Source organism: Pezoporus flaviventris, unplaced genomic scaffold (genome assembly GCF_033815535.1).
Source record: "Pezoporus flaviventris isolate CSIRO_AGI_PZ_B2104156 unplaced genomic scaffold, CSIRO_AGI_Pfla_v1 ptg000036l, whole genome shotgun sequence".
Taxonomy (NCBI): Eukaryota; Metazoa; Chordata; class Aves; order Psittaciformes; family Psittacidae; genus Pezoporus; species Pezoporus flaviventris.
Window position 1 is genome coordinate 15,752,351 of NW_026892584.1, and position 26,385 is coordinate 15,778,735.

At 35.2% G+C, this 26,385-nt stretch overlaps 1 protein-coding gene across 23 annotated transcripts in view; it reads right to left on the reverse strand.

Annotated features, from left to right (window-relative positions):
* Window positions 1–26,385, reverse strand: part of GPHN (gephyrin) — a 304,092-nt gene that overhangs the window by 52,512 nt on the left and 225,195 nt on the right. For 12 of the 23 annotated variants that reach the window (XM_061463321.1, XM_061463338.1, XM_061463324.1 and 9 more), the window contains 3 exons: window positions 22,190–22,246; window positions 13,860–13,901; window positions 76–138 (listed from right to left, as the gene is read on the reverse strand). The exons of 5 other annotated variants lie outside the window; for them this stretch is intronic. In XM_061463321.1, coding sequence (XP_061319305.1) covers window positions 76–138; window positions 13,860–13,901; window positions 22,190–22,246 — 162 coding nt within the window. The remainder of the gene's footprint in view (window positions 1–75; window positions 139–13,859; window positions 13,902–22,189; window positions 22,247–26,385) is intronic. 6 more of the 23 variants (XM_061463331.1, XM_061463323.1, XM_061463317.1 and 3 more) reach the window with 2 other exon arrangements.

Consider the following 26,385-nt stretch of genomic DNA (forward strand, 5'->3'; position numbering starts at 1 on the left):
CAAAAGGAGCCCAAACCCATAGCGCAAAGCAATGTTTGCGAATGGAAAACAGCTCCTTTGAGCAGTAATAGTTACTCTCGAGTTGTAGCCTCTATTCCTCCTCAGTTCATCTTTAAGCCCTTCCAACCTATAGTGGAGCTAGTGTATGGACAAAAACAAGAGATTTATAATGAACAGAGCGGCTGAGATTTGCAGATCAAATCTTCTAATATAGAAAACGTGCTGACAAAGTTTTGCTCTTACAGTGTCCAAATGACAATGGTAACAAAAGATAGCTGGCTTCACACACAGCCTCTTATAGGTCATTTTTTTTTAATTCTGTGCACACAGAGGACTTTAAATATACTTTTTGATTTCTTACACCCAGCCTACAGTTTCCACATTATCACTCACCTGATGGGCAACATATGCAGTATGAGAAATAATTTGCTTCCCACAAATTTTAAAAGCAGCTGTGGAAGAGGAATCCATGATAATAAAATAAAAGGCTTGATCAGCTAGACTTGTTCATTTCCCAACCTATGCTCACAGCTGCAGAATACAAACCATGTTTTAATGAAACTAACATCACAATTAGTTATTACATAATACTTCTGTTTGTTTAATATATGAATTGCACATTGAGATCCTAAATGTTATTTTTAACAAAACTGCAGTAAAATGATTTTGAATAAGACCCACCAGTTTTCTAACATACAGTTTTAGCAGCAATGGAGCTCTGTATAAATGGGGTCATATGCTTTAAGTGCCTTTATCATATACATTATCTGCATGTTTCACTACTTTGTTATTTGTGACATTTACAAAAAAATCTGTATTCTTTTCACAGCCACTGTTAAGCAAAGATATCCATATTACATTGCATATAGTACCATGACTGACTGGGGCGAGTGATTAGTAGTATTATTTACGATAATTCTTCTTATTCACAGGTAGTTACATAAATAATAACCTATGTCTGTTTCTTCTTTCACAGGAAAGGTACAGATTTATTGTTTGACCATTCTACAGCCTCTTGGCTCACAATGTATCTTGGCAGATGATACAGTGGGCCACCAGCCAGTATCCTTCCCCTGCATAATTCAGGCAGAATGTAACCAAACCCAAAGCATTCAGTTCACATTACTCTGTTTTTTTAAGCAAACTTGATTTTATGTTCCATAAGATATAATTTCATTATGCTGGAATGCAACTTGTAAGCTTTCTCCCATAGCTGCAGTAGTAAATAGGATGTGAAAAATAATACTCAAAAATAAATTAAACAAATGGTAAAATAAAGAGTCCTGATGACAATTTCTATCTATCAATCATGACTGGTCTCAAAAATTAAATCAATGACTGTGTTGAATTGGTTTTATTTATATTTACATGATATGTTTCGTTGCAAATAAAAATCAGTCCACAAAAGGCTTTTTTACAAGAAAAATAGAAAAAGACACAAAGCAAAATTCATGCTACAAGTGAAAAATTCATGTGAAAAATAAAGGGAAAAACAAAATTGAAAAACCCTTTAACACTTTACCATGACTGTTAGGAATTGTTAGAGAAATTACTTACCTTTTTAAAGTCATAACAAGATTAGCACAGAGTATTAAGTCAGCTCTTCATTATGGGAGGTACAGTTAGAAGCCAGTCGTTATAATAAAACAAATTGCTACACAAAGATGAAGAGTTTCCAGCCCAATATGAAAAGCTAACTCTTATGGGAATACATTTCAACTCAATTTTGCAACATGAAGAACAATGACACCAAAACATGAGTTATCATCAACAGAAAGAGCCAATTTCTCAGGAACACAGAGCCTGTAGGAGGCTAATCCATGATCTTTACCGTTTATGGGAAAGCACGTTGCTTCACTTTAAGAAAAGCATGCAGAATATGGAACCACCAGCAGAAACCCAAACATTCATACAGACACAGAGGACTAAGGTACAGCAAAGGGAATGAGTTTGTCAAGCTGTAATGAAGGAAGCAGGGTATGCAAAGCATAGCAGCCATTAACAATTCAGAACTCTATCCCTCTAACGGTCTGTCTCATCAGCACTGGGGAAGCCTGTCTATGAGGTATTACACCTACTACAACTTGCTGTTGGTGACGAAGCGCGTAACTCATATAACCGCTCCTTGAAACTTTAGCAGTTTTATGCAGACAAGTCATTCTCTGTGATGTGGGAAAGCATGCTGCTGCTGCTTTCTTCTACATGTGATTTATTAGTAATTACATCATCTGAGTCCTGTACAATACACCCTGTGCACATGCCATTTGAATAGTACCTTTATCTGCTTTAAATAGATTTCAAATCAGTATATGTTTATAAACAGTGTTTGCACACTGTTGCCTAAAATACCTTTTCCCTGCTAAGAGTGAAATAGAATCTGTAAATAAACACATAAAATAAAACTAAACCATGAATAACAATGTCTCAGACTGGTGTGACAGTACTGGAAAAAATTTATTTTGGCCTGTTATCCTAAGCAATATATGTAAGGTTAAATCAGAAGCAAACTGAAAATTGTAATGAATTACACTGGCTGGTTTCATTAAAAAATTGTTTAAATCTAATCTGAAGAACAGAGAATTGTTTTGATTTACTTACTACAGAATATAAAAATGAAGTTCTTAAAAAAAATTCACAGGAAAAAAGTATCCTGGAATTACAAACTTCAGAAAACATTCAGGGAAGTATTTGAGGATTGAATAAAACTACTAAGATGCAATCCTCCTATTTCAGGAATGCATCCTAATCAAGCAGCACTTTTACACTGAGCTGAATATGCAAGGTCTTAAGAGTACGTTTTACAGCCATCTGAATTAGGACTGAAGTCAGTTCAAACCTACAGAATGATTTTTTCTTGTTATGCTGAGAATACCTCTGAAAGAGACAGGCAAGAGAGCTCAAGGAATTTATCAAATTAGCAAATTAAAGCAGCAGACATTATGCATTAAGACATTCTTAAAAAGGAGCAGCACAGTTGTTGGGATTCACCTCATCAAAATTTAAATATGAATAATGCAGCATTCTACACAAGGAATTACTCATTTGGAGTCAGTGAGAAGAAATAAGCAAAAAATCATTTGAAGCAGAAATAATTTTAGGGGCAGATTTTTACCACTTTTTAGGTGTTATGCTTGGTAGACTGGACACTGAACAAAAGTAATATTCAAATCTTGAATATGCATTTATGTCTTCATCCATAGATTATGTTCTCTTTTCTGAGTATTTTCCTAGTCACCTACACTTTACATAAAGATATATTTTATTTTGATCACTGTTTCCCAAGAGACTATGAACACAAAAATGGAATTTTATGGTCAGATTATGGTTCATCCTAACTACTGTTCAAACAGGATGGTGTAAGTGGACTGATGAATACACTGTAAAAATATGAGGGCTGAATTGGTTTCTTTTACAGGAGCAGTATTAGAAAAAAAACCCAAACAAAACCCACTATCTGTTACTTGGAAGAAAAGGAAATGAAAAGGCAAAGGGCAGTTTTCTGGGGTAAGATGCTGATTAGTCATCTCACAATGGAAACTGACCTTGTCCTGAGGATGCGAAATCAAAATGATTATTACTAGAAGAGGATTCAAACAAAATCATATACACCAGCTAAAATTGCAAGCTGAAGACCTCACCGAATAAGAAAACAGGAAGAACTATGTTACATACAGCAAAAAAGGAGACAAAATAGTAATCTGCTATCTGGTTAGAAAGCTAAGGGGGAAGCAAACTTGCTACTACAACTGGCAGCACAGGCTTGACAGTTGAGAATAAAAAGAGCAAAGAAAGGATTTCTTCAGAGGATTTTTAATGAAATGCTTACATTTGTATGAGAGAAAAAAAGATAGCTTTTATGTTTTTAAGAGCATGAGACAGCATATAGATATGCTGTCTGAGTAACACTGGAAAGACAGCACATTTCTGTAATATTTTAGTGGCTGTTCAGGGCTTATTCAAGATCATACTGGTTTTGTTCAGAGAAGCAGTATAATAATACCCAAATACGGACAGGACATGAATCTTGTGTAAACTGAAGCCCATATTAAATTGAGACATAGCCAAATAATTTGTTCACAAATTCCCAATGGGTATTTCTAACCTGATTTGTAAGACACAAGAAATCTCTACTCATTTGGTAAAATCAAAAGTTCTACTACTTGTAGTATTAGCTGTAAACAAGATCTTTTTTTTTGCTTGAAAGAAAATCATAGAATCATGGAATCATATTATAGTTAGAGTTGGAAAGGACCTTAAGATCATCTAGTTCCAACCCCCCTGCCATGGGCAGGGACACATCACACCAAACCATGTTACCCTGTTACAGATTGGCTCTGTCCAATCTTGAACATTCTCCAAATGCTCTGAAAATATTCCCCAGTTTGAGAAATATATAGTGTAAGTAAAGGCAGAGAGAATAAATTTTCTTCCAAAGTGACACAAAAGAAAGGGATTCCTGTCATCCTCGTTTGCCACAGAAAGAAGATTTATTTGCCTATTTTCATACAGTCTCACACCCTGGAAATTTGATTGATGAATCTCTTAGCCTTATAAGCATGTCCTAGATGTTTGATTTATATCTTATCTGACCAGCATAAGATTATTTAAACTCCTTGTCCAGTTCCATTAAACCATCTTTTTAAGTTGCTGTTATTCAGATGGACTGAAAATACATAAGTGATAACTATAAATTCTCATCCTCAAGCACACCATAAATTACTCTCTAACCAGTGATATACACTAATAAGGTTGACATCTTTAAGTTTCATTTCTGTTACAAGTGCTTTACTTTTATATGAAATTTCCACTATTTTCATATAGTTGAACTATTTTCATATAGTTTCTGTTTCTTGACCCAGCAACAGCAAATTTCAATGCAACGTTAAAACAAAGACACTTCCACAATACTGCAAAATATGTAAACTATTTTTCCTGAATGGCATGACTCTCAAAATCAGAATTTCAAAATCAACGTTTCATTCAAATTTAGTCAAGCAAAATTGACAAGTTTAAGTGAAACACAACACTCACTAACATTTAGGACGTACCAGATCAATGTTATGTGTCTTATTTTTCCTTTGACATGCAGGCATTATTATTTCATCATTATTTTTAACAGGGCTTCTGCATGAGACAAGATAAAGCTGTTTAATTTTCATCTCCCTGTTCAAAAACTAATGTCACGTTTTACTTACTAAACTGTCTTCTGAATGGGGAATTATTTAGCTCTTTATAGATTTCTCTGTTGTATTTGGTTCTACAATATAAAATATCTTAATACACATGAAGGAACTTATTTTTACAAGATCCTTTGTGAAGCAGAGCGATGAGGTTATTTTACAAACAAGAAACTTGAGATCCAGAGACATTTAAACTAAATTTAACTTGATGGGCCTATAGCTGGATTATAGAATGCAAAGCCCCTCAGCTGCCATTTATTTCAACTGCATTTGGAGTACTCAGCATACGTGAACATCACTTAATATTTGTTTCAAGTAGGACATGCATAAAATGAGTACCCTGACAACAGTGTTCCAGCATGAAACATAGTTTGCATTAACATGGAGGCAGAAAATGCAATATAGTCTTTCTTGGTACCCATTCAGGGCTTTCTGCTACAGCACCATGTTTTCTGTTCCAGCAGACAGCTATGTCTCCTGAACTGAACAGCTAGATAGCTGCAGTCACCATTCACCCCATCTGCTACAACTGGGAAACAGACTTCAGTTTTATTAACATCTATTTATTGTCAATATTTGAACAAACGTTGGTGGGGAAGGGACAGAGGCTTGTTTGGAACTTTCAGCTTTTGCTACTTTTGTTCCTACCTGGTCTGACGCCTACAGACCTCCATCCCTTTGACCCAAGGTCTGTGGGAGTGAAAAAGCGTCTCTCCATTGACCCAGATAGGATTTTTAATCAAACTTGGAATTGCTGACAAAGCCTACAACCTATATTTCATGCTTACAACCTTACCTTTCTGGAAGCTGACTACATAGGTAACATTCCTTGCATTTCTATGTTAAAAGACTATGAACACAAGAAAACACCAACAGCAAAACCAAAACACAATGATAAGCTTCAAAAGCCACCAATCAACTGATCAGCAAATTTTCAGGCCAAAAAAGTCAACAAAATGCCACCATTCAATTTCTTAGATTTTTGAAGCATCTTTAAATTTCAGCTTTTTCCACTGGTGTTTGCCAACAATTTGGGCTGGAACTTTTGTAGTTAGCCTTATAGAATCATAGAATGGTTTGGGTTGGAGAGGAGCTTAAGATCATGAAGTTCCAACTCTCCTGCCATGGGCAAGGACATCACACTAAACCATGTCACCCAAGGATCTGTCCAGCGCGGCCTTGAACACCACCAGGGATGGAGCATTTACCACTTCTTTGGGCAGCCTGTTCCAATGCCTCACCACCCTCACAGTAAAGAACTTCTTCCTTATATCTAATCTAAACTTCCCCTGTTTAAGCTTGAACCTGTTACCCCTTGTCCTACCACTACAGTCCCACTACAGTTTCTATCTTGAATGGTTAGGCTACTTTTCTAACTATATAAACAGGAAGAAAACAAAAGCTTTCCCATGGGGTCCAGTCAGAATTTCTGCACTGGTGTAACTCCAAAGTAGTTGATTCTAGTTAAGCTTAACATTTTTATTTGAGTTAGGAGCATCAAATTTGAAGGGCTCCAAGAAGAATTGCAAAAGCTAGTAAACACAGGTAACAATAATCTTATATATGGTGTATATTATAGTAACCGATGTATACAGCATTCAGCCAGAACCTCAGGCTTGTACATTTTCAAGTATAAAAATGCATAAAGGTCCTTTAAATTAAGATTCAAACTAGGCAGCAAAAACTGTAAGGAAAAGAAAGCTGCGGTCTAGGAATCCAGTCCAGTGAACTTACTGCATGAAGAGATAGGTTTCTGCCTTTGAGTTGAGTTAGAAACACAGACTATATTCCTCTGAGGAGAATCCTTAAAGTGAAATTAGAATCATCATGGATGAATAATGCAGTGATTTCAGATGGTTCATAAGCCATGGAAAGGAGAGGGTGGAATCAAGCAAATGCTGCACTGAGAACTACACTGCCAAACCCAAGTTAGAGATTATTTTTGAAAGTGATCAGAAACACAAAAGCAGAAAGAGGATCTGCATTCAGGATTTTGCTTTGAGCCTCAAAGGCTCAAAAGGATAAGATTCCTTTAGTTCTATCTTGAATTTGGCAGTCTGGATTGCAGGGTCCAGCACAATGGCAACCACCAGCCTCCCCACACCAGTTATGTGCCTGAGATCTCAATATTAATTTGGCTGGGCTTTTTAGCAGCACTGAACCTTGGAAATTCATAGAAAATAAAGGGATATAAAAAATACTGTAAATAAGGACATTCTTTCTTCCTCCAGTTCTTAAATAAAAACCCTTATGGTAATTATGTTTAGCAAAAATACTTGTTTCCATGTTACAAAACCGCATTTGAAAAACTGCAAACCCAGGAAGGTAGCAGGGAGCACTGATGGGAACTCACATCTGAGCTGTATGTTACTGACACTGCTGTGTCTACCTAATTTGATTTCCATACCTTAGAACAGACACTGCCCACTAGAAACAGATGTAAATTATGTCATATGTATGGCATTTGACATCAGGGATTACTCCAAAAGCAGTCATAGCAATGTAATAGAAGCTTTGATCTACTTTATTACTTTTTCAGACTCCAGACTAATTTTCTATAGCTTCTATTATTGAAGCTGCCTCTGAAGAATTAGATTGCTTTGGCAGCTGAACCTAGTGAGCAGTTTCACTGAATGTTATTTCTAGTGTAACAGGATACAAACTAACCCCTGGCTTCTTAAACAAACTGATATAAGAAGAAAGAACCCCAAAATAAATACTAAGCATTGTATGGTAGTGAGCAGCTTGCTACTGCCTGGTAAGAAGCTTCCTACTGGATTTAAAAAGAAAACAGAGGTTGGCTAGAAAAGAAATCTCACATTTATATCTAATCAAGCCAGTTTGATGCTATATAGTCCAAGGGATGGCAAAGCACAGGAAAATGGAAAAAGAACCCCTTGCTTAAATGGATGTAATTATAGAGGAATAATGACAAGACTGACGCTGGAAAATGCAAATGTAGATTACATACATGAGTCTAAACCATAACCAATCAAAAGGAAAATTACATTAAATCTCTCTGACTTGATCTAATTTGTTTTATAAATGATTGCACATCTCTACCATAAAGCAGGGTGAAATGTCTCCTGTTTTATGGAAGAAGAAGGGGAAAAATTCAGAGATTTTCATTGAAAAATGAAACATAAAGACTTATCTTGAAACAAAAAGCAAAGAAGTTCCAAAATGGGGAAAAGTTTAAAGTTCCAAATGGGGAAGTATGGAAACTATTTCTGAATTACTTGAGTTTTTGGAATATAGAAATGTATATAACACTATCTGGAAAATAACTGTGATTTTGTCATTCCATTTCTTAGTGTCTATGCTTCCTAATAGACACTTTGAATGTTATTTATCTTCTCTCTGATAAATACAGAGCTGGGAAGCATTTTAGCATCATAAAATCAACAAAAAGTATTACAATTTTGATAAGTTGAATAGATAATATACAAACCAAAGTCTGTAATATTAAATGAGATGCCATTCAAAATCCCTGTTCTTATCACTCTACTAAATACTAAATAGTTCTTTGTAAAGGGACTTGGTGCTTGAAATGATAAGTAGAGAAAAAAAAGCGCAAAATGTTAATACGAAGGGATAATTTTATTTGACAGAATTCACAAGGTAAGTACCATGTACAGAGAAACTGTAGGATTAAGTAAAATTTTTCTTCTATTTTGGATGTATGAACTAATAATCTGAGGATAAGAAGTGGGTAAACAAAGATAAATTGTATCTGAAGTACAAATATAGTAACATTTCTTAATGATTTTTTAAAATGAATTTGATTGTAAATATCTAAGATGACATGCATTGAAGTTATCCATGTACACCTTGATCAGTGGGTGCAACAACCCACTCTCCTTCCTGATGTAGCTTTAAGTTTTGCTATACTTTCACTCATGAGCTGCCATGAATGCCTTTCTTGATATGACATCTAGCAAGAACAGTTCTCTATTCTGGTATGGCAGAGAGAATGCTATAGAAGATACTTTGTGCAGCTACTAATCCCAATAACAAGAATTAAGATACAAATAGCAAAGTTGTTTGTTTTTTGTTTTTTTTTTTTTTTTTACAAATAAGGAAACTCAGTCATTGGCTTTTCATAAACTTTTGCACCGCAAAGTGCACGGAGGAAACCACATTTCTTTAAAAGTAAGAATTTCAATTAATTCAATTTTCTTAGGCTAGAGAACAGTAGCACTAGAAGCAAAGTAAAATGCAATAGGAAAAATGTAATTCTTTAAATGGCAATTGCCCAGTAAACACTTTACCTATTGTTCAGGTTTGAAAGAGAAATACCTACAAATTCTAATTTTACATAAAATCTCATTCTTCAATTTGCAACAGCAAAAAAATCACACAGAAAACCAGGACTAGATTTTACCAATATAGTTGGACAAACAAACAAACAAACTGCTGATACTTAATTCCCTGTACTGGTCCCTCTGCTCCTGTATTATCAGGTAGATAATACAGGTCTCTGTTATTTTGTTAACAATGCTAAGTATACAGTCAAATCCCATCACTCGGTATGCATCTAATACATATTGGAAACTATGTTTATGGAATTTATATACTTTGTGGGAGAAAAGTCTGACATGAAAGTTTGCAGAGTTCTCAAGGCATCATGTTCTAACCATTTAATGAGGCTAAATAAAACAGACGACAAGCTACAGACCTGTTTCCCTCTTTGAAAAACATATTTTTTTTATTTTTAAAAAAAGCAGAGCACAGCACTGCAGTAAACACTTTGCTGCCACTATACTTTGAACAACCAGATCAATAGGTTTCCTTCATTACGCTTTTACCAAACACATAGCGCATGCAGAAGCGAGCGAGCAAGAGATGCTGGTCTGAGATACAAATGAAGGTAAAAAATGGGGCCATTACACCTCAGTGTAATTTTTTAAATTAGGACACTGTGGATCTTCATTGGTCAATCTTTTAGTTTTGCATTTTGTGTGGTATTTTTAAGATACAAGTTGAATTGAGAGTACTTCTAAAAATGTAAGTGAATCCAATCTGATGTAATAATTTCTTAAGTGAAGCACTGCTATTAAAAAAGGAAAATGTTTTGTGACAACTGGATAATAAGTAGATTATAGATGTATTGTACACATACTATACTTCACAACTTCTAAATCAGCATTGTTCCTAATTAATATTTCTACTCTTAGAAAAATAGTTTAAGTAGTCCTGCTAACATTTACAAAAATTGCAGGCATGAAGCTAACCAATGTTCATAAAGGGGGGAGAATTTATTGCATATTGTAAAGCTCAAAGAGAATATGAATTTGTATTTTACTATTATACCATTTTAGAGCATTAAAGCTTTACTTCTCGTGCCACAAGGGAATCACTTTTTAAGGAAATTCACGTTGATTTAGTTGAATTGAACCAAAGACAGCCCCTCATTCCAAACAAGTGGAATTGTTAAGGTGGTGACTGGGGCTAAGTAGATACATAGTACCATTACCCTATAATATCTAGAGTTCAACAAGCCATGCAAGCCTTCCTGTACCTAAGGGTAAGTAGAAGTTTGTAACAACTTTCTGCCCATTCCTCTCAAATAGGCATCAGCTGACCACATCCATAGTTCCACCAGTACAACTGGTGACAATAAAAGGAAACAGGTGAGAAGTTTTTCCTAATTATTGGACTCCGAGACACAACCTCTACAGGATGTTTCCTATGAAAAAATCAGGCAGTGAATTCTACCCCAAATTCTTCACAATGCAGAATACACAGATACCAGGTTTCTCTTCTGCTGGAAGACCTTTTACTTCTTCAATTAAAGACCTTCTATGTAACAGCAGGAAAAAAATCCCTGATAGTACACTCACTATGTTTTGCTGTATCTTTGCCAGAGGGCATGTTCAGCTGAATTCCCACAGCATTGATTCAATTTCTCTCATCTCTGTATTCCTGGCGTCCTCTGAAGGCCCAAAGATATGTGGTGATGACTCGGACATAAAAAATTAAGAAGCTCCGAACTTGGTGCTTAAGAATAAGCTTAGGAAAAATATTTTTTTGGAATAAGAACCTCAGAAATAGGTATAGACACAAGAAACAACACTGAGATCCTATCAAAAGGGTGGTCCTTTCCCCCCACCCTGGGTATGAGACACTGTGCTGCACAACATTACTCCTTTTCTTCCCCTTGATAAAAACTCATGGCAGGCATTGGACTTGATCTTCTATCATATCTTTCAGAGTTTAGGATGTTGCTCACTCATAGCAGCTCTTCCCATTTTCTAATATAATAGCAGATGACAGCATTGCTGGAAAGAGTCTTTTACAAAGTTAGAAACTGCACTGTGAACCTTTCATGGACCCCAGGCAATCTCCAATCCCCGGAGACTCAGATGCTACAATTGCAACAGAGATGTTCAATTTCCATTTATTTGTTCTTTTGGATCTGTCATTGGCTCAAATGGTCTGTTCAAAACCATACAGAGTGTTATCCTGCCACCAGAGAAGAACACGCATTTTTTTCACACCTTCAGTCTGCAGTTCTGGAGAGGGCAGTCTAGGGCTTGCATTTTATGTTTCATAATCATGCAATTCTGATCAGCTAGAATATTTTTAGCTGCATCACAAGATCTGGTTCACCAGGCAGCCAGGTTATCCATATTTTAGATATGAAGATCTTCCATTTGGACAGAGCATAAAGGACAAATTGCTTGTACAGTCTTGCAGTGACACTTTGATACTTCAGCTAGCAGATTCTTTACAACAAATTGCAAAGCCATCCTCTTGTGGACAGCAGTCACTAAATTTTCATGCACATTATACTCCAGCTTTCTTCTTCAGTTTCAGTAGAGTCTATCATCTATTCCAAGATCACTAATCGGTACTACAGCCTGGTAGCTTTGGTGAAGGCAAAATAGATTTTGGAATCTGATCAAGCAGGAGACCCATACATGCTGACCAGTCACCAGCCACAAGGCTTAGGTTTGTATTTCTTTTCAAGACAGTGATTGCTCCAGAATGTGAAAAGAACAAATGGCTGAAGTTGCCGTCAAAGCAAGAAGAGTCCAATTTCCCTGAAAGTGGCTTATTTATTTCACAAACCATAAAAGCATGTTCACCATTTTTGCTGATGTGAATTATTACAGTTGGATTGTTTAGAAACAAAGCTGAAATGCCTGTTGATCCAGCGCATTTTCTTAATTTCATACAGATCATTCAGAAGAAAGGCTGGTTGAATGAGGATGGCTTTTGTTTTGCATATGATGCACTAAACTTAATTCCTTGCTGTTGCATTAGCCGAGAAAAAAGTGTCTTTGTATGCATACAAGCATAGTGTTACTTATTTATTCCATATTGGTGTTTTGATGATAATCATGATAGAAACAGAGACTTTCATACAATACAGTAACGAAGCACATTAAACTGCAAAATGGGTTCTTTTAAGAACACATACTTCAGTATCTTTAAAATGATCCGTCTCCTGGTGGAGCCAGACAGCAACTGTGTATCTATGGCAAAAAAACTAGTAAGCATATTTCTTCTGAAGAACTGTTTTATTAGATCTCTTGTCTGTTCATACACTGGAACTAGAAAAAAACCTTTCCATTATTAAGGATAAGGAACTGCGAGGAATGATGGCTTGAGAAGCTGAAGCTTTTGAGAACAAATCAGACAGGTATCAGCAAGGTATTGCTTACACACTGATCTTCCTGCTTAGGGACAAAGTGATTGAGTAAGTGAGCTCCTTATGGTTACATTTTTTATGATGCTCATTAACACAACATTCACATCAGGTCTAGAACTGGGCCCACAGTGTGCGATAGCATTAACTGTCATCTTTTTATGAGATCTTGCCAAGTTTAAGGGATTCTTTTAAAATACAGAATAACCAGAATAACTAACTGTATGTGCTCAAGAGTGATTCAGTACTGCAGAAAACCTGAAGTCCATCTTTTTGATACTCATCCATTAATCAATTATAATGTGCTGAAGCCTAATCTTTACACAGTGGGTCACGGATATTAATTTGACAGTATTTTATAAACTGTTTTTATCCCATGATGTTGTGAAGTCTAATTTATCATAACATCTTTCTCCTTTTCTTTCCTATCCTAATTACAAGTGAATGTATTTTTCAATTCTTGCTAAGATGGTACCTTATTATAGAAGACTATCATGAAGCCAATATGGAAGTATTTACAACAGTGTATGCATTTTGGCAGGTAGTGACCCAAGCCAGAGATATGGGAATTAGTCATGAACTTAAGCATCATAAACCCACCTGTATCTAGATAGGTAGGTAGTAAGCATAATGTGGTGGCCATCTTTACAGAGTTTTTCCAGTTTCATTGGCTGAAAATGGATCAGACTAACCACTGAAGCATTTTGCAGCCTGGACATCTGTAAATTTAATATTTTTATTTCAAGTAAGAGATAATTAGGATGCCTTTACCATCTAATTTATGTTATGTTACACAGCAGTTGCCTTGCTAGACTATACATCATGATTGTCCCAGACTAGTACAGTGATTTTAAAACCACGTTGAACATGGTTGCAGATTGATCATGCAAAATCTGCTCCCCCCCCAGCTGACTTTTACCCACTTGTGCACAACTGCAACACAAAAAAAGGAAGAAAGTAAATAAAAGCAAAAAGTGTGATGGGCGAGCAGGTCGACTGTGTGAGAGAACACGTGCAAAGTATACCTCAGAAACACTATAGGTGGATGAGCACGAAGGGAGCCGAGCCTGGTTGTGCAGTGGGGAAAAGAAGACATTGTTAAAAAGGAAATGGTGGCACAGTAAGGATCTCAGAAGGTTTTCTGTGTAGGTGGTTCCAGCACTGAGACAGTAGTAGGGGGTTCATTAAGTTTCCATGACCAGCTATTTCAGAAACTCCAAATTTATGACTTTTAAGGTGGAAGCCTCTTTAAAGAAAAAAAAAAAATAGCACTGTTTGTAAAATAATTAAAGCTAATGATGAATCTGAAAGCAACTATCAATCCTTCCTCCTTTAAATAGTTAACAGCACTATCCTTAGGACAATATGGTACTCTAGGATGAAGCTTTCCCATTCTACTTCATTTAAAACTATTAGTTGTATTCTAACTCCACAAAGGGTACAATACAAAAACCTATTAGAAGCCCTATTCTTTCCTGTGTATATTTATGTTTTTAGATGCTCAGAACCAGGATTTTGACAACAGAAGATTTTCTTCAATCTCACTGCACCAAAACCCAGAATAACTTGCAAAGGTAAATGACTAATGGCCAGATATAGGTCAGCAGAAACCTGCAGAGTATGTCCCTAAGCAACGTAAAGTGCTGTGATTCTTGAGGGATACTGTCCAATGTAGAAAGTTTTCAGCACAAACACAAGTCAATTGGTAACACTAGAGTTCTACTGATTACTTAAGAAACATTTTGTTTGTACAAGACACCCATTGTACTATTAAGTAAAATATAATACTTATGTACTTACAAAAGTATTAAAAAAGGACTCTCCATTTATTTATAGGATATCTTTTCCTAACAAATCTAACCTAAAAATCCTTTCTTTGGTTGAAAACATTTCATTGTTTCAATTACAAAGAGTAGTCTGAGTTTTGATGTTTTGGTTTTCTTTTCCCTCTTAACATTTGTTAGATTAAAAGATCTGATGACAACTGGATGTGAAGAAAGACTAAAAGCAGCTGAATAAATGAAATTTAAGAAGACTTGTTTCTTACAAATACATTAAAAATCTCCTCTTGATTTTTTCTAGGGGAAAAATGAATTATCAGAAGCATCAGAAAAACTTCCTTAGACTTCAACAAAATTAGTATCTGTACAGCAGTTTGGATACATTTGTGGTAAAGATGAACCCAGCAAGAGTTTCCACATAAATTATTAGTAACCTCTTGCTGACGTAGGTATTTTGATGGACTGGGCAGAGAACACAGTACTCATAAAAAGTCTCTCACAAATATTCTTCAATCTCAAATGTGCATTTCATAATTCTCCATTGAAATATAAAATATCACTTCCAGAAAAACTTTATAGTCACATTTGTGTTCATTTATGTCTCTATTATAGACTTCTATGCAGCTGTTCTTTCTTCACTGAAATTTTTTAATACTCTGAAAATATTTTTGTTCTTTTCTGGTATTGTGTATCTTGTCTGCTCTTCTAGATAGCATTACTGAGGAAATCAGAATCACTTCAAAACATCTTAAAAGTTCATATGCACTCAGCACTTTCTTTTCCTGACAAAATGTTTTCTCATAGGAGATGATTTGCAGAAAGATTAAGTCAAAAATAGAAGATTCCTTTAGACAAATAGAAACATAGAAAAGACAGTTTTAAGAAATCAAGTATTATTCTTAAACAGTCTATTTTGTTTTTTAAAAAAGGGACCCCTTATGACAGAGCAAAACCTGTTTCTAGCAAGACTGCTTCAAAATCTTTCTCAGAAAAGTATGTGGCTTTGCTCAGAACAGGGGTTCATCTAAAATTTTGGGTGAATCTCTAATCAAGATTCTCATAAATAATGTCCAACCATTGTTCCCATGGTTTGTCTTGCAACAGCATGGAAAAAGAACCATTAGCTTCAGGTCTGCAGGTGAGGACCCAAAGAACAAGGTAACAAGAAGAAACATCACAGCAGCAGTTTTTCAAGTATCAGCAACTACATAAACAGAAACAACTATGAAGACATTTAGAATAGTATTCTGCAAAGCTTTGATGAACTTGGCTCATCTTGTCTACTCGTGCTAACTTACAAGGCGTATGCTAGACACTTGTGTACTACTTTAGTCTTCTCTTAGACAACTGCTTCAAGCAGAATGCTGTTACTTTGCTTGTCAAATTACCCTGTGACCTAATTATTCATATTTTCATTAATATGTAGGCTAAACTTACCATTTAACTTCTGTCTTACTCCTATTAGTATTTAATAACTTTAAGTAATTTTTTATAGGTTCAGTTGCATAGAAGCAAATGATAATGTTCAATAAGATGCCTGTATATTTTATTTCTCCCTATACTTATACACACAGGAATAAGATTTTCCTTAATCTCTTACTCTCACTCACTCCTATTTCTTTTTTTCTTATTCATACATGCATAGACTCTCAAATTACCTATGACATCTCATAATCAGGAATTTGAAGGTATGCTCAATCGTTCTAGTCTCAATCTAATGTTCTTGAACAAAGGATTACGCTTATATCACACTTCTGCACATAGTGATTGCTGTTTGATGTTGAGTAGGATAACACAATGAGACTATTTAATCTTCTGCACACTTAGTTTCCTGATCATTTCTATGTCACTATTTTCTTGCATCTGCCCAATTTCAGCATTTTGTAAGTGTACAGCTTCTGTGCTATTAATAACACATTTAATTTTAAAATTAAATAACAATACTTTTCCAAATTCCTTTGATGATTCTGCTGCCTATTTAATCTGCATCTGCCATCTACTCTGCTTTCAATTTATTATCATATATGAACCCCAGTGATTTCTTTTTCCAGTATGAGAGAGGGGCAGTTCTCCTTATTTTGCATGCTACCTGACCAACACTATACACTACATTAACATCTAACATTTGAGATGTTGGGCTCTTCCTCCCTAAGCTTTCAAGTTACGGGGCCATGTTGTCAGTCATAGAAATACCCCAGTGAGAATGATTTTAAAGAGCAATGCCTATTTACAGCAACTGAGAATCAGGTTCAAAGTCTGCAAGAGCAATTTGCTGTTAGTCTGAAGGCCTTACAGCCTTGACTTAGATCTTTAATAACGGAATATTAAGACCAGGAATAAAAGCACCACAAACGTAATCCTTCATCAAGACAGGTGCTTAAAGTAAAAGAGAACACTGCATGTAGAAGACTGTAGATTGGGAGATACAGCTCTGTATCAAAAATGATAACTACAGTTTCATTAATCATCATCTACGGACAGTATTTGGCCTCTGCTATGTATTCTGTAACCCGATACGTAACTTGAATTCTTGAGCAAACTCAGAATTTGCATTTGGAACCATGGGTTTGGATTTGGAACCATGCTGGTCAAAAATCACACAAAAATTGTCAGGCATATTACGTAGGAACTCTGTGCAGAATTTCTACTTTTTTTTTTTTTTCTTGATGGGCTCTAATATTTTTCTGCAGAATTTCTGGTGGCATTTAATATTCTCAGTCTGCACAATTACAAAAAAAAATAAAAATCTTCAAATCACAGATTGAAGCAGTGCTGTTCTACTGAATTTCAGCTGAACTCCAACTTATAGGAAGGTATCAATTTTAGCTGCTATTGTGAGTTCTAAAAATATAAACCAGACAGCTGTATCACTGTTGATCATCTCAGTAGCTAATGCATTTATATGCTACTGCTACACTAATTTAAACAGTAAGGGAACGCTAAGAGTAAGGTAATGTCCAAGTGACAGAAGACTGATTTTTCTAAACACTTGTGTCTGGGAGGGGTCGAAGGATTAAGCCATGAAAAAACTGGAATAGCTGAAGGAAGATGAATGAAGTTCTCAAGAAGAAATGGAAAAACAAATCTCAGCTCAGGATAACTTGCTTGGTAAATGTTATGCATTACTGCTGATATTAAAAGCAGCATTTTGAAGTTAAAAGTACTCAAACCCCCAAACTGCCTAATTAACTCAAATTTCATGCATGTTTTCAGTGCAGGGTGGTTTTTTTTTGTGTTTTTTTTTTCTTTTTTTTTTTAATATCTGTCAGGATTTCTAAACTTCTATTGATATCTGGGATATTCCACAGAATTCCAATGTTTCCTATATATTTCCAATAGCCCTTAAATTAATCCGAAAAGCATGTTTTTGCAATTCATTCTGGAACAAAGGTTCCACCTTAATAATATACACAATTGTGAAATTTAATTTTCACCTATGAAGCTGGCCATTAGATACTACATGTTCCCCCTCCCACACCATTCAATACATTTGCCACATTGTGGGAGTATTAACAACTGATACCTAAACCCCTTTCCAAAAGCGGTATGGAAAAAATGAAAATAGTTTTAAAGATGAACTATTAACAGACGCCTCATTATTTTCTTTCCAATTGTCTGCCATTAAGTGATTATTTGTTCTTTATTTTGATCAGTCATTTTTGTCTTCTAAAGTGTTGCATTACCAAAAACATCCATTATTACAGCATGAATCAGAGAGGCAGTGAAAAAGCAGCAGATTTTAGTTATAAGTTATTATACTTGAAATGTGCCCTGCTTGTTTTAAGAAATTTAAAGGGCATAAGCAGAATATACGGAAAATTTCTTAGTTCACAATCTGACTTCCTTACATTGTGTAGGATACAGTCATGAAATAACAGATAAAGTGGCACAGAGGAATGGGATAATTTTATTACAAGTAATTTTTCATGGCTAATGTGGTCACAGCTTTTTGTTTGAAACCTTTCCTGCTGTGACATTCTCTGAAGTAATGTGTGATTAGGACACATTTTTTATAGTACGAAGTTTCATAGCATAATTTGTTTGTAGCTTTACATTTATTCACTAGTAGTAATTCATGAATTTAAGAGTGAGAAGTCTGAAGTAAAGTAACTTGCTTTGTCTTGATTATGACTAATAAATTTGAGTTATCACCAAATCTAAAATACCACATGGATTGTTCTTCCCCAAAATTGATTCTTAAATATTTGCCAGGGAAAAAAATACAGTATTTTAATAATTTATTTCTTTTTCCCCCCATAGAAAGCTGCAATATATTAGCAGCTAAATTTCCTTGTATTTGACCTGTGAAAGATTATAAACTCAGAGAGTTCTACTTGACAATAAGCATAAATCAATTTTGTCAGATATATAGCTGCATATGCAAAAGCATCCAAAAGGGGTAAAAATTATCAAATCATTATCATTACCAAAATTATGTTGCACTCTATCACCATAGTGGATTTATGCAGTAGAATGATAGTGCTGAGAATGACAACAGTCACAGTGTATGGAAGACAGAAACAGGACATGAACCTAAAGAAATTATTCACAGAATCTTTACTTGATAGGTGTGCAAAGGGATAAAGGGTTACTACCTTTTACAGCTACTATGCTCACAACTGTACCTTTGTTTTTTGTAATTTTCATGATACATTATATTATGAGGTTTAAACTCATTTCTACGGAACTACTGAAAAGCTGATCTTAATTTATGAGTTGAACTACTAAACATGAGGTACTGCTGTCTGTATTGCTATGTTGGATTTGACTTGGTTTATTAAACATTCCCTGTGACACTGTGAGAAATGGGTATATATATGGGTATATATACCCATACATATATGGGTATCATGGCTGATATAATAGATCCTAATCCTTTTTTCACTTTTTTTTTTCTTTAAAGAACAAACTTAATGCATAAGAAATAACCTGCAGATTTTTTGTATTAGTCTGCTAGAAAACCAAAATTCGCATAGCTGGCATTGAACCAAATACTAATCTACTTTGTGAGATATAATAGGGACGCAAAAAGATTAAAGGCAAAGACAGAGGTACATGTGAACCTATATGCTTTTAGGTTACCTTAGATCAATTTTCAGTTCAGGAAAGGCCATCAATAACTGGCAGCAGATATTTTTATCCTTCAAATTGAGGATATCTATTTTATTTGTTGCTAAGTTTAATAGTCAGGAAACTTAGATATGCAACTTCAATTTTGGAAAGGGACTTTTTTTAGTTACTGTCAAGCCTAGCATTTTGATTAGCATTCATTAAAATGTAGTATGATATTCTTTTAAACAAGAACCCTGTCAATTAGGTCAGGTTTCTCACACACATTAAAATGAAACCCCAGCCAGAAAAGAAAGAAAACACAAAGGGAGAAAGAGAGAAAGAAAGGGAAAAGATGGGGATGAGAGGACAAACCAATCAGATTTGGTGTTATCAGCCAGCGGAAGTTTTTTTTAAAAAACCCAGATCACCGAGTGAAATCGTACATTTACTTGGGGAGAGCATCCTTTGACATTGCCTTCTAGGTGATCTCTGAGCTCCTCCAGCTTTCGATGGAGCTACATGTAAACATCACAAAATGAACTGAAAAAGCAACCTGCTCTCTTGGCACTTTTTTCTTTTTTTCTTTGTTTTTATGTTTGGCTTTTTTTTTTTTAATTTTTTTTTTTAAATAAATCATAGCATTACACATTTCTCACTGCCTCTGGAAAGACATCAAAATGTTTCAGACAGCACAGACATACAAGCTCATTAAACATGGAATCTGGAAAAAAGATATGTTTGCTTTATTAACGTGGCTCTTTTTTCAGTACAGGAAAAAAATGCAAGATCAAAGCACAGATAAATCTAAAGCTGCTGAGTCTCTGCTATGTTGTTAATTTATTTATTTGCTTATTTATTCATAAGACTGTGTTCTGGAATTTATTTCCACAAAAAATAACATTTTAGAGATAAATTTTCATGTTTGGGAACCTCAGTTAGGATTTTCCATTTTCTATAAAAATAGTCATAGAAGATTTTGAGTGTAAATATGTATTTTGGGTTGTGAAATTTAATCCTGGGCTAACAAACAGATACAGAAATAATAATCCTAAATTAAGTATCAGTGGGTGTTTATAAAAATAATAGGTGAATCCCACCACCTAAATTAGCTACATCTTCTGCATATGTCTATGTATGTAACCTAGAATTCCATGGGATGACCCATTAAAACTTACAGGTCACAATAATTACATACACAATATTCAAAAGCAGCACAGAAATTGTGGCTGTCTTGTATTTATGTCCATGTGAATCCAGTGGTCTTGAATGTCTCCCACTGAAACTGTGTCTCATTCATGTACAGTGCTCTTCTCATCAACACTGTAACTTAAACCTCTTCCCAAAACACAAGATGAAACGATAGAGCCTCACAGACAGTGAGGAATGCTGCAGATGCCTCCAGATGTAACTTGTATAAACAAATAGCAACTGACTTATTTTTCTACGCTGAGATCAATTTAAATGGTGGCATTACTGGAAAGAGGAGAATAACTAATCCTTCCCCTCCCCTTCTCTATGCTCAGTGAAATAACATTTTCACAAAGAGCAGCTGTAGAGCAGCGTTGGAGAACAGAGAGGATGGCTTGTCCCGACAAAGTCAATACACTCACATACAAAACCAAACCAAAAGCTCAAAACCTAAGAAGGCAGGAAAGGCAAGGAGAGTGCAGAAGAACAGAGAAATACTTAGCGCTTGAGAAAGTGCTAAAAGGAAATAAACTGGAAAAAAAGTGAAAAATTGGATGGCTGAAAAGAGGCAACTGTTGAGATGGAACCTTAACAGGATGGCTTGTACTGCATCTAATCAATATCTTGGTATAGGTTATGTCTTGTGTTTTAAACCATTTATTAAGGTCTAACACTGAGCATGGTGGGTACTGATTTAGGTATCTGCCTGTTCTGTTAAGTGCTCTAAACATTTGATTATGTTTATACAAACAAAAAAAAGGCAGAAGGGACTAATTAATAGTGAAACAGTGGCTCCATTATTAGCCTCGCATGATTCTCCCGTTTCCTTTTAATTTACTCTGACTTTTTTTGATTTAAAGGCTATATATACATGAAATATTAAACTCTCCTGTAATAGTCTTTTGCAGATTTAAATGCAAAATGTGTGAGCCCTATAGAAGTTTAATTATGTTTCAAGATGGGAAGCAGGAGTCTGAAGATGAGTAAGTCACTTCTCCACGTAACAGGCAGTTAAGAGACAACAAACAACACAGATCAGAGAAGTGGTTTAATCATGATCACCAAATTACAGGCACTTCAAGGAAGTTGTTACTATCTTTTATTTGTGGTGATATTCAAAGCTAATTAACTAGCAGCCTGACTTCAGTTGTTCTATGTGTAGCACAGAAACAAACAAAATGTGACCCAACAGCAATAAGAATACTCAGATAAAAATGATGGGATGGTGAGAAATGGAAAAGCCCCTTCCCTCCCTCCCCTCACCTCCCCCTTTGAAAGGAAAAGTGTAGGCTATAGAAGAAAACTTGCAAAATAAATGTTAGAAACATATTTACTTTGAGGGATCCAACTCTACTAGCAACTCCTTTGCTTTCATCCGGCCGTCTAATTTGCTACAATGGGGGAAGATGGGTAAAAAAGACAGAAGAATAAAGAAAAAGTGAACTTAAAAAAATTTCCACACAATCAGTTAGCAGTACATGCAAGACATCAATTTGACTCTCTGAGACACCTCTAGAGGACAAAGACACAGACTCTAATTTCTGGAATAAATGATGCTTTATCGTGACATTTTCAACTTGCTTTGTTGCTCATTTTTGTTTCAATATATTACCAATCTGGCACATATGCTGCATGCTGAATTTACTAACATTTTTGAAAGAATATACATGTTACTTATCTGATTTGGATATGAGGAATAATGAAATCCTAAAACTCTAACTGAAGAAAAAACACCCTATACCTTCTACAAATCATATGAACACAGTATGCTATAACTGGGAGTATCAGGCCTGGCAAGTATCATGATTGATACCTGACAGAATGCAATACAGATTACTATTGACCCAGGCCTAGAGATTTTAGCCACTGCTATCAACATTCCCAGTTAAAATTATGCTGCCCAACCAGAAAATTTTAATGCCAGACCAACATTAGATTTTTATTTTAAATTTATGACATATATAACCTCTCCCCTGGCATCTCCTCTCTGATTACTTTTCATTCATAAATTTTTTTCCTAGATGATGCAGAGAATGGAAGAAACAAATGAGGTAGCTGCTCAAAAGGCTTCATATTGTTAGAAGCAGGTAAAATAAAACATTCATTTACAGCAAAAGTTCTCAGAACTGCCTAATCCAGTAAGCAAACTTCTCACTGATAAATTAAACTTATGTTGTGTCATTTGAAGCAGAAGAAGAAGACAATAGAAATGACTTTAGGGATGTTCTTCTAGTTTTGAGTCAAGACTGAACTGGAAATTTTAATTATCTGATGGTTATTTCACAGTTTACGTAAAACAAAGTCCCACACAAGTGAGGTGAACCCTTTCAAACCACATTTCTTTAAGAAATCTCAGCAAGGAAGCCAAAGACTGAATGAACCATGGAAATTCAACTACACTTTATATTCTCTGGAGCACATTAACAAAAGTACAGGTTAGATTTCCCTGTTTGTTATTACCGGAGCCATGCAAAATGGAGAAATCCATATTCAAAACACAGTCAACTGAATGTATTTTTCACTTGCACTCAGCTTTTGAAGAAAACGCAACAGCAAATTACACTGGAAGCATTTCTAGAAATTGTTCTGTCCTTCCCTGGTCTTATGGCATTAAAATAGTAAGTTTTGAATTCTCAAGTGAAACACCTACATTACATGTTTTCATGGGACTCCAGGCAAATCTCCAAGAAATTCTAGTATACTGACCAATAAAAACAACTGTCATTCTTAAATAAAATATGGCTCATTTAGAAGACAGACGAAATTAAATTACTTGCAGTTTAACATAGTTGCTTTATTTTTGCTAATTAAAAAACACACATAAAAATACACCTTGAAAACAACAACAATAAGAAAGAAAGGTAAAAAGATCCTTATCTGAAAACAACAGGATTTAGGGAGTTAGAGCAAAGATATTTGCCCCAGTATCCTACTTGAAATATTACCAGTCCCACAGAAGAAGACATAATCAAGAAGAACCCTAATTTGTGTTACTAATTTGTAGCATAAGAAAAAAAAATTGCTGACATTCTCACATAATGACATGGAACTAGGACATTAAGAAAACCACTACATACCACAGAAACTTGGGGAACAGTTTTAGGTGACAGCAGTATGCATTGCTTTTCAAGGAAAAGGTTTTTCTTCTGCTACTTACCAGTGCAGGTATTGTGGTTGCTCAAATTATGCTGAACATTTAGAATTCAGTCAGAATCAAGACTGGAGATATTATAGGTGCATACGACTGACATAATTACTATTTCTTAAAAATACATAGAGGAATACACACACAACGTGTATGTTGCGAGCAATGAAGTTATAAATGCTTGAAAATGTAACTTACAAGGAAATAGCTTAAGGTCATCTCTTGTTTTACATCCATGGCATAGTTTCTATACTTGATAACATGCTTTCTGCAGGAACCTTGCAGAAAGGAACTTGAATGCTTCTCAAGGGATGAGTCAGAATGAAATGTGTATTGCACAAACTATACTACATCTGTTCTGGAAATTAAATAGGGCATTGCCCAGAAGGCAATGGACAGTAGGGACAGTAAGAATAAAACAGCTTTTAAAATATTTTTTTGCAGGAAATGCCACAGAAATAAATTCTATCATACCCTTGTCTCTTTCTAGTCAGCTTCTCTGCTCCTAGAAGTTGACTGATGAGCTAGTATTTCAGAAACCAGCATGGATTATACACTCCCTGTTTTTCAGAAACTCAGCTAGACACGAGAACCCCATCATAGATGAACACTTGTAGCTAGAAGAGATTACAATAACAGATGCACATGTAAGCATTCTAAATGAAAAATACGTATACTTCTGTCACTTGTGTGATCTAGAAATGAGTCCTTTGATTTTTCTACTACCCATTTTTGAAATGAAAACAATACTTCTAAGGAAAACAAAGGACTAAGGAAAAGAACCTCAACAGTGGCATTGAAAACAAATATTTTTGCCTCAGGTTTTATGACTTATTTTTTATACCACAACACAAGCTAAATTAGTAGATTGAGAGATGACACAAAAGCAACACTAAGTAGTTACTGGCAAAATGTTAGCTTAATGACCTGAGGGTTTTGAAATATTCTGAAGGACAAGAATGAAGATACTCAGTGTAATGAAGGAAGAAAGATACTGTGTAGGGAACACTGCAGGAAACTGGCAAGGTATGATGCACTGACAGTTAACAAAAATGTATTATATTTACATCCCTTTCTTATTCACAAGGGAATAACAGTAGGCGTTAATAGTTGAAGATCAGCCACAGGTCCCTATCCTGATATCTGACGAATAAGCTGGAATTCCGGTAAGAGTAGAATGAGATAGGAACCCAGCGGAAAAAACTTTAGGAAGCAGAGAAATCAGAAACAAGCAGTGAGCAAAAGGGAGTGCTTAAATATGCTTAATGAACTCGTCAGAAGATAAGCAAAAGACTTAGGTACCAAAGAACAGACAATATTTTCTAAGCAGAAGTCTTGCATTTTGTTTCATTATTATTCCTCTACCTTCTAACAGAGCCCATAAGAAGTGTACCTGTTTATCTTTAACCATGATTTTATTTCAGAAAAAAACAATTTTAAAACCCCAACCTTAATTATATAAATTAGCATTTATACTCATCATAAAGAAAGAACAGCTCTGAACAACATAACAAGATAACTAATATAAGATTCTGTCTTTCCAAAATTCTGGCCAATACATGGTTCATAATGACAAAGGCTTTTGATATGATCTAGTTACTTGATTCTGAAACCAAATAAATGCAACACTAGTAATGGAAACTCTTTGCAGCAGTAGTTTAAAAAGATGTTCAGTTCCTCACTCAATGTCCCGGGCATGCAATATTTGATCATATTAATTAAAAGCCAGAGATTATGCTACACAGCATCCAAATCAAGTTCAGATTATTTGCTGTATATAAGAAAAAGGTAACTGCTCTCCCACTTGACCACTACTGCAGAGATCAGTGATGATCAGTGAGTAAAGAAAACCATTAATATTACTTGTGGAACATTACATCACTGGGCTTGCAAATAAACGTTTTTGCATTTGTCATATATGTTATCCCACATATTTCTGACAACCATGCTGACAAACATTTTCTGTTTTCTTAGACCGAAATTGTCCCTGTTAGTTTTGAGCCATGGTCTCTTGTCATTACACCTAACTAAAAGTTCTCTTACGCCCCTAACCTCGTTGCCTCAGGGGATGTGCAGTTAAATGCTGTTAATATCCTCTACTGAATCCTAAATCATGAAACTTGCTTGCATGATATTTGTCAATGTGACTACACATGCTGTTAATAAACATTTATGAAGTTTTTCCTTTTAAAGGAGGTTTTTGGATGTGAAACAGTGACATTCACAAGTTTGTAGCTTCTACGAGAAAAGACCTCCTCCCTCATTTTTCCAGTTTTACCTGCTATTACTTCCTTTCAAATACCATTTTATCTCAAAATGCAGGGCGTCAGGGCAAGAAAGGAATGATCAGTTTCAGAAATCTAGAGCAAAGCTGTGCGTATGATG